At 44.7% G+C, this 20,372-nt stretch overlaps 1 protein-coding gene across 5 annotated transcripts in view; it reads left to right on the top strand.

The window, feature by feature from the left end:
- The window catches only part of LOC115478847 (selenide, water dikinase 1), a 65,434-nt gene extending 52,045 nt beyond the window's left edge, over positions 1–13,389 (top strand). For all 5 annotated transcript variants that reach the window (XM_030216475.1, XM_030216476.1, XM_030216479.1 and 2 more), the window contains exons 8-9: positions 117–329; positions 12,177–13,389. In XM_030216475.1, coding sequence (XP_030072335.1) covers positions 117–329; positions 12,177–12,391 — 428 coding nt within the window. In that variant the 3' untranslated portion in view covers positions 12,392–13,389. The remainder of the gene's footprint in view (positions 1–116; positions 330–12,176) is intronic.
- The last annotated feature ends 6,983 nt before the right edge of the window (positions 13,390–20,372 follow it).

A 20,372-nucleotide genomic window follows, 5' to 3' on the forward strand; every position in this document is an offset into this window, starting at 1 on the left:
GCTCGCATATAGGACTTCATCTCTGTAAAGTGTGATCTGAACAGGGAGGACAGAAATGCAAGTTCTGTACCATGTCATTTACTTAAAGCTTGGCCTTGTTTCTTCTTTTGTTTCAGCTGCTGGCCTCATGCACACATTCAATGCACATGCGGCTACAGATATTACAGGGTTCGGGATCCTGGGACATGCACAGAATCTAGCCAAGCAGCAGAGGAATGAAGTGTCCTTTGTCATCCATAACTTACCTGTCCTGGCCAAGATGGCTGCTGTTAGCAAAGCCTGTGGAAATATGTTTGGCCTCATGCATGGAACCTGTCCTGAAACATCAGGTAAGGACCGATCTGCAGCAATGGAACATAGCGCATGCCAGCTTTTCAGGTACAACCACAAAAATACAGTTCCCATATATTACAACATTAATAACAAACGCTACATTAAGTTTCACTCTGTGCTTATAATAGTGAAATATTTTTATGTGCTCAGATTCTTTTAAGGACCATCACAAACCGAAAGAGGTTGTATATTGTCCACTGGCCTTTAAATCATTGCTGCCATTTTCTGGGCACAGACCGTAGAAGTCTGCCTGGAACTAGCCTTATTCTCCTACTACTGAAGCTGCCATCGAAGCCCATTCCATCCCATCAATATTTCTCCAGCCACAATCGGGGAACAGATTGTAGAAGTCTGCCTGGCACTGCCCTTGTTCTCCCAACTACTGAAGCTGAATCTGTCCATAAGAACATAAGAGGAACCATACTGGGTCAGACCAGTGGTCCATCTAGCCCAGTATCCTGTTTCCAACAGTGGCCAAGCCAGGTCACAAGTATCTGGCAGAAACCCAAATCATGCTGGCACCCTCTAGAGTGTAAAGATAGCTAGGGAGTAGGGAAGGGAATCGCAGGTGTGTGTGAGGGAGTAGAGGGAAAGATACTAGTAGAGGGAGGAGGGCGTGAATCGAAGATACTGGATCATGTGCAGATGGGGGCCAGTGCGGAGGAAGGCACAGTGAGGGAGAGGGCGGCACCGTTGCAAAATTTGGTTCAGGGTGCCACAAACCAGCCCTGCAAGCCTTATGTTTCCTGAGACATTGAGACAAGCCCAAGCCTTTGGCATGATTCTCGTAATATTAAAGTAGATTGCACAAAGGATGAAGACACAAGCTCACTTGTTAGAGATATTACCACCATTTCCAGTTTCAATCATGCCAGTTGTCCTTTTGGAACAGTAGTAGAGCAGGCAATCAAAGAACTTAAGTCTCTGATGTTACAATGATGCCAAGGGGGCTTCAATCCTACCTTAAAAATTGCTGACTGCTGCAGGCTGAATATTGGGGCGGTTGTGGGGTTATATTTCTAGCTTTTGAATTCTATCTCTAAGTTCATCCTCCTTGATCGTTCTCAGTTTTGTTATAGAGAGAAATTTCCCCCAAATTGCTGCTTTCATTCCATCCCATAATGTCCCTTTGGATAGCTTCCCATTATCATTCAGTGTGAAATACTGTTTAATACCTTCCTCAGTTTCTAATAATGATTCATTGAGTGTCCAGAACTGCAGACTCTTAACAGCCTGTTCCAGTGTAAGCTGCATCTGCTCTGGAGTACGATCAGACCATATAATCGGCTCTATCGCTGCTTCTATCACTGTTAGAACTAATGTTCAATCATTTAGAATCACATCAATTCTACTAAGAGATGCACTTGGATAGGAGTAAAATGTGTAGTCTCATTTTCTCCAGTGCTGCACCCTCCAAACATCTACTACATATAGGAGGTAATTCTGAAAAGGTTGCCAAAATGTAAATGCTAGGATGCTGCAATGACCACTACTGAATGTTGCAGTTGTGCACATAACTAACAGTGCTGGGCATGCCCCCTGACCTACCAATGCCCCTCCCACTTCTACACCCTCTTAAAGTTACATGCTGTAGATTTTCCATGCCCCTCCCACTTCTACACCCTCTTAAAGTTACATGCTATAGATTTTCCATGCCCCCTGACCTACCCATGCCCCTCCCACTTCTACACCCTCTTAAAGTTACATGCATCAGAAAAGTGTCCTTGGTTTACATTTGGAGATATGTGCTGACTAACACAAACCCTGTCCCATCTAATAACTTTTGCTATAGGGTCTGTAATAATCTTTTATTTAAGGGTGTGTTGTCCCATTACTAATATCCCCACTCCCCCTTTTTGGGTTCCAAAACATTTGTTGCAAGTAATACATAGGGGTAGGCTTTGAAGATGTTCATGGACTTTATATTTAAATATATCAACTGTACAAAAACAATATCTAGTTCTAACCTTTTGCCGTTTACCCCTGAACTAAGACCTTTAACGTTTATCATGGTCATCTTAAATGGGGCTCCACCTGGTTGCTGAATTTGCACCAGCTAACTAAATGTCAAAGCCCTTCTCTCAGTACCCTTCTCCACCACTGCCAACTCCAGGCTCCGCTCATTCTGCCTTGCCTCACCCTATGCCTGGAATAATCTTCCTTTACCCATACGCCATGCCCCCTCCCTACCCATCTTCAAATCTCTGCTTAAAACTCACCTCTTCAATGCTGCCTTCGGCGCCTAACCGCTCGAGAAATATAAAATACCCCAATCTATCCACTCTATCAGATTAACTGTTCACTCGTCCTCTAGATTGTTCACTTGTCTTTAGATTGTTCTCTTGTCTTTTAGATTGTAAGCTCTTTGAGCAGGGACTGTCCTTCTATGTTTGAATTGTACAGCGCTGCGTAACCCTAGTAGCGCTTTAGAAATGGTTGTTGTTGTTGTTGTAAATGTACTTGGGGGACATCTGCTCTTGGAGCCAAAATTTCTTCCTAGCCCACTTATTCTTATTAATGCTACCCCCTCTCTCTTCCCCAAATCCTACCCAATTTCCTGATAGGTATGACTACCGTTAGAAGATCCAACAGAACGTCTTAAAGGAGAAATTACAGAAATTATCACTTGTGCAGCACAGATGGGATATCTTGCTCCCAAAGAAAATAATTATCTTAATAATGAACATCCTTGTAGTACCTACAATATACATTTTACCAAAATACATAAATCCCTCACTGATCCGCTGGGAATACTGATTATTTTCCTATGAAGGGATCTTTAGCAGTTAATCTTGTTCTGGTTTCCCAATAGTAGGTTTATTGGTGTTCTAAGGCTCTTTACTATGGGTAATTTTGCATACTGAAATCAACATTTACTTAATTACTGAGGGAATTTGTGCATAGAAGCTTGTGTAGATATCGAACTCGTGCATACAATTATGCATTTTCGAAATACACTTTCCATAGTATCAGCAGCAGATGAAACCAGAGACTTGTGGGTTGTGACCATCTACCAGTAGGTGGAGATAGAAAGCACTGAACTGCACTGTCTTATAGGATGGAATGCTCCTTGGTCAGTCAGTATTCTCTATCTCCAGCAGGTAGATGGATGGTCGGTCTCTCACAAGCTTCTGGTCTCATCTGATAGTGGCTCCTGTTCTGCGTCTCTCAGTTCATTAGAGCTTTAGGGTGCGCGGCTGAGCGGTGCCAGTTTTAGGAGGTACACCTGGTGATACCAGGTCCCTCTCCCATCCTTCTCCAGCCCATTCCTCCATTCTCTTTCCTCACTGAAAAAAAAATGAGGGCATAATTCTTTAAAGGCCACAGCCTTGACTGTAGAAGATGTACTGGTATGGACTAGTATAAAGGGCTTAGTAATGGAGAGGATGTGAGTGTGCTGACAGCTTGCTCTCAGCTGTCCCAGGGTTGAGTGTATCTTTAAATTTTCTTTCACCTTTGGATCAGTTGCAGTTTCACTTTGTTTTCTGCAATGGCTGCCGCAGTTGTCAAATGCAGCTCCCGCTATGGAAAGCGGAGAGCAGCATTGGGGCAATGTCCGGGTAGCTGTGCAGGCTCTCCTCTGGCAGAGGGGGTCCGCGTTCAGGGAGGCCTTGTTAGTTCCCCTACGAGAGAGATACGGGCTCATTATCCACATGGGGCCGAAAGTGATCCTGAAGCCTTTTTTACAGCAGCATGATTTGGGAGCAGCGCTTTCAGCGGCTCCTTTACCTGGCACTGCTTCAGAGGTCCTTACACAGATGTCGGTCGCTCTGGGGGTTTCTCCAAGGGTTGGGGTCTTCTGACCTCCCCCCCAGTTCATTCTGCTGCTCCATAATGCCTATGTGTTGCAGAAGTCTGGTAGGGGACCTGACAGTTCCTTTTTAGTTCAGCCTTGTTCCCTGCCTCACAGTCTCCACTTTTGCTCCCCTGTTTCCCTCTCATTCTGAGAGAGTCATTTCAGGGCAGTCCCTTTCTGCACAGATGCAGGAGGAATTGGAGGAGGGGGCTATGTACAGCAGAATTTGATGATCCCACCGCTGTGTTGGTGTTTCGTAAGGAAAAGTTGCCTCCTTTATACCTAAGGCTCTCCAGGTTCTTTATATTTCTTCTTCTGATCCTGCTATACCTTTAGCTGCTAATCTTAAAATGATGAGCACTAGAAAGCTGCTTCAGTGTTTTCCGGTGCATGAGGCTATGCAGGAAGTCATTTCTGCTGAATGGGTCACCCCAGACTTTGCCCTTTGAGTGGCAGCTGTGGCTGTGTTGCGTCTTTACCCCATTTTCACGCCTGAGATGGAAAGTGGATTCGCTGGTGGCAGCAGTAACCAAAAGGCTACACTGTCTGTGGTGAGTTAAGATTTTACTTATAGTTCCAGAGTTGGTTAAATGCCGTTTCTAGTGTGGGAACCAGTGAAGAGCATCAGGGCAGTGCACCACATGTGTTTGGTCCTCTGAAAGGGCCTATTTAGTGTTCTCATATTTTTAGATACCTTTTCATTTAGAGAGCTTTGAGTCCCCTCAGTTTTTGCACAGAGGGCAGTTACTTAAATACCCTGAAAGTTTTCCTCCTTTTCTGGAACTTTCTTTTTGTTCCTAGATCTCTCTTTATATTGACAGTATAGATGGAGTTGAGTTTAGTCAGACTGAGTGCTGTTGGCTCCATGTTTCTGTGAGAAATGTTACATATTGAGTTGTTTTATTTATTTATTTATTTATTTATTTATTTTTTGAACATTTATACCCCACTTTTTTCCACATAAAGCAGACTCAAAGTGGCTTACAATGTACTGATGAATCAAGTTCAATGACTTTAGAGAGGGTAGAAGGAACAGGGAAAGAAGTGGAAGGAAGGGGAGGGGAAAAGAGTCTAAAATGGACGGTGGAAATCCAGACGCTGAGATGGATCAGAGTGGCTGGAACAGCTCCCTGCAAGGCACTGTTGTAAGACCCAGCGAGCGCAGTCGAAGTGCAGAAGAAGCAGCAGTATGCCATCAGTTGTGCACAATGGTACAAACAGCCATTTTCTGAGGCTAGTGCACTCCTCCTAGGTCTTTCATGGTCAGTGCTGCCATGGTGGCATTTTCTCCAGGTACAGTGTTTACAACAAAATAATTTTATTCTGGAAGGTGGCTGGCTTTCAACCTGAAGGTCTCAGGTTCAAGGTTGGTTTGTGCATCATATTAGAAGCTGTGGAACTTGGCTCTGTTTCAAGAATGGCATATTTTATTTCATTCTCCCATAGTGCTTGCCTTGACAAGCAGTTCATCGCATGGCTGGGACATCTAATACTACGCTACAGTGCTAAAGGTTAGCTGTATTGGTTTTCCACAGCAGCTCTGCTCTCTAGTATTGCACACCGACACTGGTTAAAACTATTGCGTACTAGCTCCAGTCACCACTGTATCAGCATCATCACTAGCTGTATGTCAGCGTTTCTAAATGCTTCTATTGCACTTTTGCACCTTTTCATTGTATTGGCCAGCTAGTGATTATTACAGAGCGACTTCAATGTATAAGAATAGCGTAATGGTTAAAGCAACCAGCTGAGAGTGAGCACAGAGATCTAGAGGTTGCTGGTTCAAGTCCCACTGCGGCTTGCTATCAGTTGTGCACAATGGTACAAACAGCCATATTCTGCTACACCATCTGGCTCTGAGCCACACTAGTTAGCTCCAGTGCGCTGCCATTCCAGCCAGTTCTTGATCCTCTTAGCAAGAAGATAGCTCAGGCTTAGGCATTGGACAGATAATGTGGCTTCTAAGTCACATTTAGCAAGCTATCTTTTGTTTGGAGAAGATCTAGAGAAGTTGGTTAAAGACCTAGGGGACTCCCAAGTCTCAGAGATTGTCAGAGGACAGGTCTAAAGATTCTTTTAAATCCTTTCAGTCTCATCTTAGGTTTAGTGAGACCAAGTACTACAGGCCTCCCAGTGGAGGTCGTGGAGAAGAAGACTATGTCGGAATTTAAGAAAGCGTGGGACAGACGTGGGATCCCTTAGGAAAAGGAAGAGTTAGTGGTTACAGTGGAAGGGCAGACTGGATGGGCCATTTAGCCCTTATCTGCCGTCATGTTTCTAGGCCAGGCAAATCTAACTTTCAGGGTTCCTACTTCAACAAAGACAAGCTGCCTTTCATGCTGACAGAAAGAACTCAACTTCAAATTCTAGGTCTACGAATGCCTTCTGCACCTCCCAATGATGGCGTCTCTGTTCATTCCTCGGGTTTTATAATCGCAGGACACCTCTTCAGGTTAAATAAGGAGTGGACCAAAATTATCTCAGACCATTGTGTCTTGGAAATACTAAAAAGCTTGAAGGATCCTCACTAAGGGGTACATAGAGATGCCTAAATCAAAACAGAACCAATCCCAATATTTCTAGTAAGAGAACTGGAGAGAAAGGGAAAGAGCTGCTCCCAAGAGAGAGGGTGGAGAGAGAAACCCTCTCACGAAGAGCAAGGCCAGTCTGGAGTAAAACGAGCTACCCAACCCAGGGCAACAGGGACCCCAAAAGATGCTGTCACAGGAGGAAAACTTTGGACATCCAGTTGCAGCTTTCCACCTTCTGGCACACCTTCTTTCTGATGAAGTAGTTTCTGAAACGGGGATCTCTGTTGGATGACGTTGCAGCACTTACAGTGGGGGAAATAAGTATTTGATCCCTTGCTGATTTTGTAAGTTTGCCCACTGACAAAGACATGAGCAGCCCATAATTGAAGGGTAGGTTATTGGTAACAGTGAGAGATAGCACATCACAAATTAAATCCGGAAAATCACATTGTGGAAAGTATATGAATTTATTTGCATTCTGCAGAGGGAAATAAGTATTTAATCCCTCTGGCAAACAAGACCTAATACTTGGTGGCAAAACCCTTGTTGGCAAGCACAGCGGTCAGACGTCTTCTGTAGTTGATGATGAGGTTTGCACACATGTCAGGAGGAATTTTGGTCCACTCCTCTTTGCAGATCATCTCTAAATCATTAAGAGTTCTGGGCTGTCGCTTGGCAACTCGCAGCTTCAGCTCCCTCCATAAGTTTTCAATGGGATTAAGGTCTGGTGACTGGCTAGGCCACTCCATGACCCTAATGTGCTTCTTCCTGAGCCACTCCTTTGTTGCCTTGGCTGTATGTTTTGGGTCATTGTCGTGCTGGAAGACCCAGCCACGACCCATTTTTAAGGCCCTGGCGGAGGGAAGGAGGTTGTCACTCAGAATTGTACGGTACATGGCCCCATCCATTCTCCCATTGATGCGGTGAAGTAGTCCTGTGCCCTTAGCAGAGAAACACCCCCAAAACATAACATTTCCACCTCCATGCTTGACAGTGGGGACAGTGTTCTTTGGGTCATAGGCAGCATTTCTCTTCCTCCAAACACGGCGAGTTGAGTTCATGCCAAAGAGCTCAATTTTTGTCTCATCTGACCACAGCACCTTCTCCCAATCACTCTCGGCATCATCCAGGTGTTCACTGGCAAACTTCAGACGGGCCGTCACATGTGCCTTCCGGAGCAGGGGGACCTTGCGGGCACTGCAGGATTGCAATCCGTTATGTCGTAATGTGTTACCAATGGTTTTCGTGGTGACAGTGGTCCCAGCTGCCTTGAGATCATTGACAAGTTCCCCCCTTGTAGTTGTAGGCTGATTTCTAACCTTCCTCATGATCAAGGATACCCCACGAGGTGAGATTTTGCGTGGAGCCCCAGATCTTTGTCGATTGACAGTCATTTTGTACTTCTTCCATTTTCTTACTATGGCACCAACAGTTGTCTCCTTCTCGCCCAGCGTCTTACTGATGGTTTTGTAGCCCATTCCAGCCTTGTGCAGGTGTATGATCTTGTCCCTGACATCCTTAGACAGCTCCTTGCTCTTGGCCATTTTGTAGAGGTTAGAGTCTGACTGATTCACTGAGTCTGTGGACAGGTGTCTTTCATACAGGTGACCATTGCCGACAGCTGTCTGTCATGCAGGTAACGAGTTGATTTGGAGCATCTACCTGGTCTGTAGGGGCCAGATCTCTTACTGGTTGGTGGGGGATCAAATACTTATTTCCCTCTGCAGAATGCAAATAAATTCATATACTTTCCACAATGTGATTTTCCGGATTTAATTTGTGATGTGCTATCTCTCACTGTTACCAATAACCTACCCTTCAATTATGGGCTGCTCATGTCTTTGTCAGTGGGCAAACTTACAAAATCAGCAAGGGATCAAATACTTATTTCCCCCACTGTATAAGCAATTGGCTGCTTATTCATATGGAGGTGGTGCTGGGATAAGACTGCTTAATTTTGTGGAGTAGTTTTGAAAAAGTGTCTTCTCATTTGAATTTGACTCTTGTACTGTTTTTGAAACCCATTATTGGTGCATTTAACTAGAGATGTATAAAATTTAATTTAAAATAATTCACACACAAATTGGAGTAAATTAAAGGAGTGATGTATAGAGCAATTACGTGAGCCATTAATCAGCTTGGTTCACTGCAACTTGTGCTCGGCTGCAGGTGCAGCTATACTGAATTCTCCTATACTCCTTTCATAAATTTAGACTAATAGTTTAGTACCTGAATTCTCCTACTAGAAATATTGGGATTGGTTCTGTTTTGATTTGGAAATACTAAAGCAGGGTTACAAACTGGAGTTCTCCTATTCCACTGCAGATTTCTTTTCTTGGAATCTCTATGCAAGCTCCAGACCAGATGTCAAGCAGTTCTAGCCACCTTGCAAACTCTTCTTCATTTAAGCAGTCGAGACTGTCCCCAGTTGCAATTGTGGAGCAGGAAGTTATTCCATTTACTTTATTTAGTTCCAAAGAAGGGAGCTTCCTTCTGCCTGAATTTGGACCTTAAAAAGAGTCAACAGAGTATTAATGGTTCAACATTTCACAAAGAGAACATTGCAATTTGTAATAGTTTCAGTGCAGCAGGAAGAGTTTCTAACCTCCCTGGATCTCAAGGAAGCGTGCTTTCATATTCCCATTTCACCTTCCCACAGAAGATTTCTGTGATTTGCAGTCCTTGGACAACATTATCAATTAATGACCGTGTCATTCAGCTTTTCCACATCACCAAGGACATTTTTTCAAGGTCATGGTAGTCGTGGCAGCCTTCCTTTGCAAGGATAGATTTTCAGGTTTATCCATACCTCGAGAATGGCTGATTTGCGACTCTTCCTATCAAGAGATAGCTACTCCTCTTCAGTCCTGGAAGTAATATTTGACATAGGCTTAGGGAAGACATTTCTTCCTGTTGTTCTTCAGCAAAAGGTTCACACCCAAGTCAGGTTCTACTTTCCCTACCAGGTCCTGGGGTCTGGGAATATGTTCAAGTTCTGGGCGCAATGGCCTCTATCTTGGCAATTCTTCCATCAGCCAGATTTCCACATCAGACCACTTCAGGGGTTCCTTCTCAGCTGTTGATCTCCATTTCTCTTGGACCCTCCAAGCCAAACTCAGCCTCAACTGGTGGATTTAGCACAGCCTTCCTCTGATAATTCACAAGTTCTCTCTCTCTGCAGACGGTTATCTACAGCTCATATGCTGCTAGGCTGTGCCTTAGCTGGATGCAGATTCCAGATTTCTTCTAGAAGTCCAACAGTCAACCTCCTACTGAATGGTCAGATGTGGAGACAGGGCTGGCATATTTGGCAGATTCTTTGTATGACTTGATTTGGATGTCGACCAAGCAGATGTCTCTGGCAGTCACAGCCGGTCGTTTGCTGGGCTGCAGATACAGCTTCAAACCGGCTGGTTAAGCTCTCTTTTAAGGGTAAGCTGCGGTTTGGTGAGGAATTAGAGAAGTTGGTGAACGATCTGGGTGACTCATTGACTCAGTATCATCCTGAGGACATGTCTAAACGCTCTTTCCGGTCAGGTCAGACTTGCCCTTGTTTTAAGGATACCACGTGTTATCGACTGGGGCAGCCTAGTTTTAATCAAAGATCCAGTTATCAATCTAAGCAGGGTTTCGGAACTCCAGACTTCGTCCTGTTGAGATCTCTGGATTTCTGTTGAAAGGGCGTACAGTCCCGTCTTTTCCTCCTAAGGTGGTTTCTGCCTTTCATCTCGATCAACCTTTATTTCTTCCCGCTTGCTTGAAGTTTGCTGTGTACTCCTACACTATTTAGAAGTGACCAACATGTTCTGTTGGTCAGATCATTTGTTCGTGCTTTGTTCGGGGCCTCAGAAAAATGATGCAGCTTCCAAATGCAATGCTAGCTCACTGGGTCAAGGAGGCTATCGCGTCCGCATATTTATTTGTGTGTAAACCACTTTTGGCCGGATTCTGGGCACCTTCTACTCAAGCTGTCGTGCGAAAACCTGTGTGTTCTCCCTGGAAGAAATATGTAGGGTGGCAACATGGTCTTCATACCTTCTCTAGATGCTACCATTTGGATGTGTCTGCTCGGTCTGATTCATCTAGTGCAGTATCAGTGCTATCCACAGGAGCTTCAGGTTCCCCTCTTACTTTAGGACTGCTTTGCTACATCCCACAAGTCTCTGGATTCATCTGCTGCTGATGCTAAGGAATAAAAAATTGTCTTACCTGATAATTTTCTTTCTTTTAGTTGCAACAGATGAATCCAGAGGCCCACCCTTCGGCAGTTCCTATTGGTTAGTTCTCTCTGTTGGAACTTGTTGCTTCATTTTTATAATTTAGATGGACTATTGTAATCGGTTTACTTGTTTGCAGTTCTTGATTTAGAACTTTTCCCTGTGGGGAAGGACAAATGTTATAATTCTGTTTCCTTCTGCTTTGTTATGAGAAATACTGACTGACCGAGGAGCATTCCATCCTATAAGACAGTGCAGTTCAGCGCACTGTCTCCACCAGCTGGTAGATGGTTACAAGTCTCTGGATTCATCTGCTTTGACTAAAGGAAAGAAAATTATCAGGTAAGCCATGGTTTTTCTTTTTTTTTTTGGGGGGGGAGAGGGGTGATGTTTTTGACTTTCCATTTTAGGAAGTACACATATTGGTACTTAAATACAATTATGCCTGCGAAGGAGCAGGCGCAGCTTGTGGATTTGTGTGCCCTTTGGGGAAAGTATGTACCCAAAAAAGTAGCACAGTACAGGGCGTAAAGTTCTTGTGTGTTTTAAAAAGAATGGGACTGGTGGGTGATCATATTTGATTTTAAGGTGGCCAAAAGGTAAATAAGATGATGGCAAAAACTCAGAAATATGCTTGGATGATGAACAGGGAAAAATGAGGTGATAGTGCCTCTGAATAAGTCTTTGGTGAGATCAGAGCCAGCTTCCTGCCATGGCCAGTATGTAGTACAGAGCATGCTGCAATTATGGGAGACTTCACTTTCCCTGGGAAGCACTGGTTTGCTTTCAGACTGAGACTCATTTTCTTACTTCGGCAAAAAAACAAAAATTTACGTAACAGGAAAGCCTTCTAGTAATGCAGTGTATTTAATCCCGGTCCTTGTGATATCTAACTGGTCTGGTGTTCAAAATTCTCAAAATATGCAGATTAATTTCCTGTGTTCACTGGAGATATCCTGAAAACTAGCCTAGTTAGAAGCCCTGAGAACCTGGCATTGCAACCCTGCAGCAAGTGTTACGGAGTCACAGTTCACAATCAGGACATATTGTCCATATGAAGGAGACCTTTCACATTTAAAATTCAGAGGCAGCTACTGTGCATGTAGGTGGAAGCTCCTCCCTGGCTGGACAAGGGTCTTACTTGTAAGGAGCATTCTCGACTCTACAGGATCCAGCAGGGAGCACTTTTCAGTCATCTGAATTTGCATAACCTACTGATTGCCCAGTTAACTTGATCTTGGAGCGTGACTTTTCTTCTTTAATTCCGTATTAACAACTAAGCTACTTTATTTTTTGCAGGTGGCCTTTTAATCTGTCTACCACGTGAACAAGCAGCACGCTTTTGTGCAGAAATAAAATCTCCCAAATACGGGGAAGGTCATCAAGCCTGGATTATTGGGATCGTAGAGAAGGGCAACCGCACCGCCAGAATTATAGACAAGCCACGAATCATTGAAGTCGCACCTCAGATAGCCACTCAAAATGTAAACCCAACGCCAGGAGCTACGTCCTAGAACAACATAGATTTTGTTTTTAAATAGACCTATTCCCTTACTATCATACAATGAAATAATTGTTATATATATATATATAAATATATATATATATATATATATATATATATATATATATCTTATCTCATTGTGTCTGCCCATCCGATGGCCTTAGGTCAAGTTTGTGAGTGGGTACAATTAACAAAATAAAATCCATTGCCTTTTTTCCCCTGTTACAGTGACTGAAGATGCACCCAACTGAGACAGCTTCTGAGTTGAAGAATTATATTGCTATCCAATAGGGTTGATTCATTTTGAATCTTTAGACACTTATCTCTTGCCGCATAGGCGCTTTTAAAGGTGCTTTCACTCAGCATGGACATTACCGTTTGTAGTGTCAAATAGCTGTTTGTGTCCGAACATATGTATATTTATCATTATAAGTCTAACAATTTTGGATACCTTGGAAGATGTGATGGGAAGGCAGTACACTGATGAATGAGCGGTTGGTGTCCGTGATATACCTGATAGCAGAAGGTTGCATGGTTATGTTTCAAATTTTGATTTCTAAATCTTGTCTTATGATCCAGGATCATCTATGCCCATGACGTTTACTTCAGAGTGCAGTCTGTTAAACACGCATGTGTTAACTTGCATGGAATGCACTTCAGTTGAAGGAAAAATAATTTGTAATTTTAAGTCTTGGTAGACTTTGATATTTTCTGTATTATCAATAATTGTTTTCTTTACTGGCAGTAGGATTGACTGTGCTATTGTACAGCTCACTATTGCAGACAAAGAGGAAAAAAAGTTACTGTATAGTATTCATTTAAAATTCAATATAGGATTAACTATACATGCAATTTTTAAATATAATCAACAATAAAAATCTGTTCTGTGTTTGATAGTGTTTAATACATTTTATATTTTGTATAGTGACTCTACATTTTCTTTCAAATCAGCAGCTGTTTAGTGTAATACTTTGCATTCTTTTTCTATGCTCAAGTACTTTTTGTGCACGTTCTTGTGTTAAAAATCTACATTGCCAACACTGCGGCTGGAACTTAAAACTTGTTATTCAAATAAATATTTAATTTTTTTTTATTGCTCTTGTATATATAGTTGACCTTTTTATTTTGTGCTTCAGCCTGTAGCTTCCAGTGGAGGGGACAGTAGGCATCCTGGAAACCCAAATAGGATTAACTGTTCTGCAGTTCAGTGAGGAAGTAAGCCTGTGCAGTGTTGTTCTACAGAACATTTGATAGGGCTCTTTCCCCAACAGAATTCAGCTCTGTGTATTTTGCATGTACTATAATTCCTGCAGTGCACATTTTCCAGTCTGTATGCAGGTGCTCTTTAGGTGGTGCTTGTTTTGGCTCTTACGATGCCACAATTTTCAAACTTAAACTAAATCGATAAAACAAAAAAAAAAAACAGTCCTGGTACTATCCAGCTCGCACAATCCCACTACTTACCAAAACCTCAAAATAGACCAACAAACGTATCCAATCGAAACGCAACTAAAAATACTGGGAATTATTACCGATAAAACATCTGTCTCTTGAAAACAAGATTTCTGCAGTCGAAGCTTCAAAACACTATGAAAATAGAGAAGAATTAGAGACTATTTCCCCAGACAATCATTCCGTCTTACAGTGCAGATGCTGATATTATTGTCCCAATTGGACTACTGCAATGCAGTATACGTAGGGTGCAAAGAAAACACACTAAAATCGCTGCAGACCATCCAAAACACAGCAGTGAGACTCGTATTCAAAAAAGCAAAATATGATAGAGCAACCCCATCCTATATAATAATTTGCACCTCTGTCTGGATGCCTGGGTTCGTAACACACTTCCCATTGGTCCGCCCTGGGGATGACATCACAGGGCGGACCAATGGGAAGTGAGAAGGAAGGGAAGCCAGCACCACCCACCGGAGGTCTCTCTCTGTCCCCTCGGAGTGCAACGACGACCTGGGAAGTGAAGCCAGCACCAGCTGGCGGAGGTCAGTACAGAATCCCCCCCCCCCCCCCGAGTTCCAGTCCCCTCCCCTCCAAGTTCTAAGGCCCCATCCCTCCCTCCCTCCCTCTCTCTCTCTGCCGTCCGAGTGGAAGCAGGACGTGTGCGGCTGCCCCTCCCCTTGAGTGCCGGCTGTCTCTCCTCTGAGTTCCACCGCCCCATGCCTCCCTTCCTCTCTCTGTGCCCTCCGAGTGGAAGCAAGACATGTGCTGCTGCCCCTCCCCTTCGGAAGTGCCGGCTGTTGTTTAAAACTTCTTAACCTCCTGGTCCGCCTGCAACAGTGAAGTCGAGCAGGCACAGCACTTAACACTGCCTTCGCTTCTGTTTCAGTTCTACCTCTGGTCCCGCCCTTCCGCAAACAGGAAATGCACTGCAATACTTAGGACAATTTTAAAAAGATTTGGGATCCATTTGTAAAATTTTGCAATTCCATTTCATGAAAGTACATCACAATTATTGTGCTGCTACTCCCACTCTCTGTCATTACTATGGTTACCATCCAACTTACATAGCGTATTGTAATGTACAATGTTTTATTGCTTTTTATATTGTTCTAAAATGTAATAACAAAAATTGAACTTAAAAAAAAAAAACCACCCTGGGTAAAGCTATTGTAGTACAAAGAAAAGAAAACGAAAGAGAGAGTTCCCCTTGTAGTGACATACAATCCAATCATAAAAATCTACAGTCACTAGTCCAGGAGGATGAATTACTGAGGGGTCCTTTTACTATGCCATGGCAAAAAGGGGCCTGTGGCAGTACGAGCGTGTCTAGTGCTGGGCAGACTTATACGGTCTGTGCTGGGGCTGGTGGTTGGGAGGCAGGACTTGTGCTGGGCAGACTTGTACGGTCTGTGCCAGAGCCGGTGGTGGGTGGCACGGATAGTGCTGGGCAGACTTATACGGTCTGTGCCAGAGCCGGTGGTTGGGAGGCGGGGATAGTGCTGGGCAGACTTATACGGTCTGTGCCAGAGCCGGTGGTGGGAGGCGGGACTGGAGGTTGTGAGGCGGGGATAGTGCTGGGCAGACTTATATGGTCTGTGCCAGAGCCGGTGGTGGGAGGCGGGGTTGGTGGTTGGGAGGCGGGGATAGGGCTGGCCAGACTTATACGGTCTGTGCACTGAAGAGGACAGTACAAATAAAAAAAAGTAGCACATATGAATTTATCTTCTTGGGCAGACTGGATGGACCGTGCAGGTCTTTTTCTGCCGTCATCTACTATGTTACTATGTAGAATGCACTGGGGATCTTGTGTGCACGTCAGGCCAGTTTTTACAGCGTCCCAAACAGACTTCTGATGGTGCAGGTGCTTATTTTTTTACACGGTCCTACTGGTCCATCGCACCTGTGCAGTCCACTCTCCGCTTCCCCCACCCCTTGTCTCAACCTGGCTACGCTTCTGGAGGTTTAATAGATAGGAGACCAAGTGACGTCAAAATGTTTAAACCAATTAGGTCAGTTCCCCACGCAGCCATCATCGCTGTACTCTCAAAACAAAGCAATCAAACCTATGAGCTGCTGCATCCACGTTGTTGCTCTTTATCGTTGGTTGGCAGCATTTGTATTTAATCTCACTTATATTTTCCAACATATAGATGTACATAGAGGAAGTATAATGACAGAATAACTTTTCATAGGTAGAGTAGTAATTTGTTATAAATCATAATCAGTGTGTCATTTGGAGGGGCTGGTTCTAGCGACACCCTAGCACGTGTTACATTCATGCAAAGATTTTTTTTTTTCTCCTGGTAAAGGGCCGCTGTCTGTTATGAGAATCAGGTGCTCAACATTCAGAGTTTCTATCTATTTATTTATATACAAGCAAAAAGGCCTGTTTTGCGAAAAATGAAACGGGCCCTAGCAAGGCTATCGTCTAATCGCCATTGTTTTAAATCTTTCTTCCCTGCCTTCTCCTCCATCCATATCCAGCAATTCTTTCTCCCCTGCCCTCCCCTCCATGTCCAGCAATTTCTCCTTTCTCCCCAGCCTCCCAACCATGTCCAGTGATTCTCCTGTGCCCTCCCCGCCCATCCATGTCCAGCAATTCTCCCCTGCCCTCCCCTTCCATCACATCCATGTCTAGCGATTCTCCTCTGCCCTCCCCTCTCATCCATGTCCAGTGACGCCCCAGCCCCACCTGCCGCCCTTTTAAGCACCCGAGTTCCCGTTCAACCCCAGCCCTCACCTGCCTGCCCTCTTCTCCCACAACAACCCTCCTTTCCTTCCTGTCGCCCTGCCCTCAAAACCTGTATTTTACCTTAAGCTGCAGTGGTGGCAGGCTTCCCTTTCCTTCCTGCAGACGTCTAGAGTCAGTCTAAATGTGCCAACATTGTCCAGTTAGCACACTATTAACCGCCAAGTTCATACAAAGTTAATTATGTTCAGTGTTAAATACATCTTTGGTCTCAGACTGCCTGCTATGTGAATAATTCATCATTGTTTCATTATTGCTACCACGTATTACATATGGGCATTTGCTTTAAACTTTGTTTTGTGTATCCAGACCTTACGTACACATGGTTTGCTTTTTAAACCCAAAGGTAAATCCTAAGGGTGGTTGAACAATTAGGTATTAACTGTAGTTTCTGATTTTACTTGTTTTGGAGTTCTTTGGGTCCTGCTGTCTGGAATTTTGGAAGATGGAAATAGAAGTTGTTTACTTTTGCAATGTGATGGATGCATGTGATAATTTTTGAATAACTGCCTATACTAATGGCTATGATTTCTGAATATCATAGCAGAGCCGGTAGTGGGAGGCGGGGCTGGAGGTTGGGAGGCGGGGATAGTGCGGGGCAGACTTATACGGTCTGTGCCAGAGCCAGTGGTGGGAGGCGGGACTGCAGGTTGGGAGGCAGGGATAGCGCTGGGCAGACTTATACGGTCTGTGCCAGAGCCGGTGGTGGGAGGCGGGGATAGTGCTAGGCAGACTTATACGGTCTGTGCCCTGAAGAGCACAGGTGCAAATCAAAGTAGGGTATACACAAAAGTAGCACACATGAGTTGTCTTGTTGGGCAGACTGGATGGACCGTGCAGGTCTTTTTCTGCCGTCATCTACTATGTTACTATTTAAATGCCCAGTTGGGTATATATGCTAATCTCAACTTGGATATGTCTGAAACATTTAACAATCTATTTGTTCCCATAATATAACTGAATTCTATTATTCTGTCTCACTGTATTTTCAAATGTAAGCCACATTGAACCTGACTTTGCTTCGGATAAATGTAAAAAAAAAAAAAAAAAGCCTTTATCCTCCACCTTTTAAGATACTGCCAACCTCTGCTGGATAGTGATGACACAAATAAATAAAGCAAGTTTGGTCCAGTGCAGACTAACTCAAAATAACCTGTTCCTTAGCTGGGCCCTAGTATTACCATATTGAAAATGCAACCATATCATACCTCTGTGATTATGTTCCACTACCAAGTTAAACGATTAACTGGATTTCTTGAAAGGATTATATGAACTTTGGATGCATGACTAGGGTGACAAACATACACTTATTCCTTAGCATCCCTCCGGACCGGCCCAGGATTGGACTGATGGGTTGTGCACGCCTACCAGCAGGTTGGAGACTGAGAAAAAAACTCTGACTCTAGCGAGCCAATAGGAGCCCTGGTCATGTGACCCTAGCCCCAGTATTTTCTCAGTCTCCCAGCAGGTAGGAGTGAGCCCATTAGTCTCTCTTTATTGTCTTTCAGCTTTTTCTTTATTGTTGACTTTATTCTGCTTTTATTCTGTGCCACAGGAATTCTTTGAGGCTTGTTAGGTGTCAGTTTGGTTGATTTTCAGCCTCAGGGGTGAAAACTCGGGTGTCCCGGGTCCCTCCCCCCTTGTTCCTCCCCACCTCCCTTATTATTTAATTCAATTTCGAAGGGAAGGGTTGCCCTTTGATTAGCAAGGGGTTTTTTACCTTTGGGAGAGGCAGCCAGATGTGAAAAGAAGCTAAATTTGGTTTACTCACGGACCTCTTCAGTCCCCATTGATTAAACGAGCAGGCAGCTCTGTTACTGTCAAGTGTGTGTGGTGTGGCTGGTTAGCGTTTCCACAGCAGGGGAACATAAAGAGGACAGATTTCTTTGCCTGCTCTGGCTCCCTTCTCTGTTTGTTTTCGGGGGATTTGTGTACTTAATTGGAGCGCTATTTAAAAAAAAAAAAAAAAAAAAGTACAGTTTCGGCGCGAATTGGGTACGCGCGCACGCGCGCGTCAGCGATGTCGGAAAAACTTAAGCGCTGCTCCGTTTGTCAGCGTCGGGGTGTTTCAGCTTCAGGCGCTTGTAAGTATTGTACAGCGCTAGCGGGAGCGTCGGGTCCGGTTTTGCCTGCAGCCGTTCAGTCAGCTGGTTCGGTCTCTTCACCAGCGCGCTCTGATCCAGTGCTTGCTGAAGGGTCAGGCGCGCCCCCGGTCTCCGGAACGCCGGTTTTGGCGCGAACGGCAGCCATTTTGAATTCGTCCTCCCCTTCTCCCTCGCAGCCGGCAGGGCTTTCGGTACCTCCGTTGGATGTTTTTTCTGCAGGAGCACTGATGCAGGCTGGGCCTACTCAGGCAGGGGGTTTTCCTCCTGAGTTTGTGCTCCAGATGTATCAGGCTTTTTTGCTGCAGAAGGGGGATTCTTCAGCTGAGCCAGGGCCTTTGAGTATGTCTGCTCCCCCTCCCTCTAAGAGATCTAGGGAGGGAGATTGGCGGGAGCATTTGGAGTCAGTTCAGGATCAGGAAATGCCCTTCTTAGAGGGGGAGGAAGATCTGGCGGAACATATCTGGGAGGAATCTTCTTCTCCAGATCCTGAGGCTAGTTCTTTTGCTCAAAGTGAAGATCCTTCTGTAGCCAGAGTTTTCCATAAAGATGATTTGCAGGAGCTCATTTCTATGGTGTCTTCTACTTTGAACTTTGAAGATTTACAGCCAGCTTCGGAAGTCCGTAAGGTCGATTTCTTGATTAAAGGCTCTAGGTCGGCTTCCAAGACTTTTCCTATGCACCAGGATATTTGGGATGTTATTAAGGCGCAATGGGAGTCCCCAGATGCGGTTTTCCGTCAGTCCAGATCTATGTCTCGTCTCTATCCGGTTCCTGAAGCGGATAAGTCTTTGCTTAAGGTGCCGGTCGTGGATGCCGTGGTGTCGGCGGTGAATAAGTGGAATACAGTCCCAGTAGATGGCGGAACAGCTCTTCGGGATGTTCAGGACAGACGTCTGGATTCTCTGCTCAAGAATAGTTTTGATGTTTCTTCCTTGGCAGTACAGGCTGCCATTTGTGGTTCCTTAGTGGCTAGGGCCTGTTTTAGGTGGGCAGAGAGAGTTCTGGACAGGACTTCGGATGATCTTCAAGCTATTGATCTAGAGGTGGCTAGGATTGAAACGGGAGCGGCGTTTCTGGCGGATGCCTTATATGATTTGTTGCGAGCATCTTCTAAGTCTTTGGCCTTGGGAGTCGCTGCTCGCCGATCGCTGTGGTTGAAAGGTTGGTCGGCGGACGCGGCCTCCAAATCCAAATTGAGCAAGTTCCCATTTAAAGGTTCCTTTTTGTTTGGGGAAGAATTGGATAAGTTGGTTAATTCCTTAGGAGATGCTAAAGTTCCTCGATTGCCGCAAGATAGACCCCGCCTGTCCGGTCGAGGTTCCTTCTCTGGTAGAGGTTCAGGTAGAGGTTTACGTAGATTTCAGACTGGTCGGGGTTTTCAACCTCACAAATCTCGGTTCTACAATAGGACACAGTCCTTTCGGGGTACTCGCAGAGGAGCGAGTTTCTCCTCTCCAGGTTTTAGATCACAGACCCGGCCTTCCCAATGAAGGGGCGAGGGCCTCTCCTCTGGTGCCTGTCGGAGCTCGTCTTTCTCAGTTCTATCAGAGGTGGGCCCACATAACTTCAGATCAGTGGGTCTTGGAAGTTATACGAGACGGTTATGCCTTAGAGTTCGCAAGGCCTATTGCAGACGCCTTTCTGGAGTCTCCCTGTCGTTCTCCTCTCAAGGTGAGGGCGGT

Source organism: Microcaecilia unicolor, chromosome 10 (assembly GCF_901765095.1).
Source record: "Microcaecilia unicolor chromosome 10, aMicUni1.1, whole genome shotgun sequence".
In the NCBI taxonomy this organism is placed as follows: Eukaryota; Metazoa; Chordata; class Amphibia; order Gymnophiona; family Siphonopidae; genus Microcaecilia; species Microcaecilia unicolor.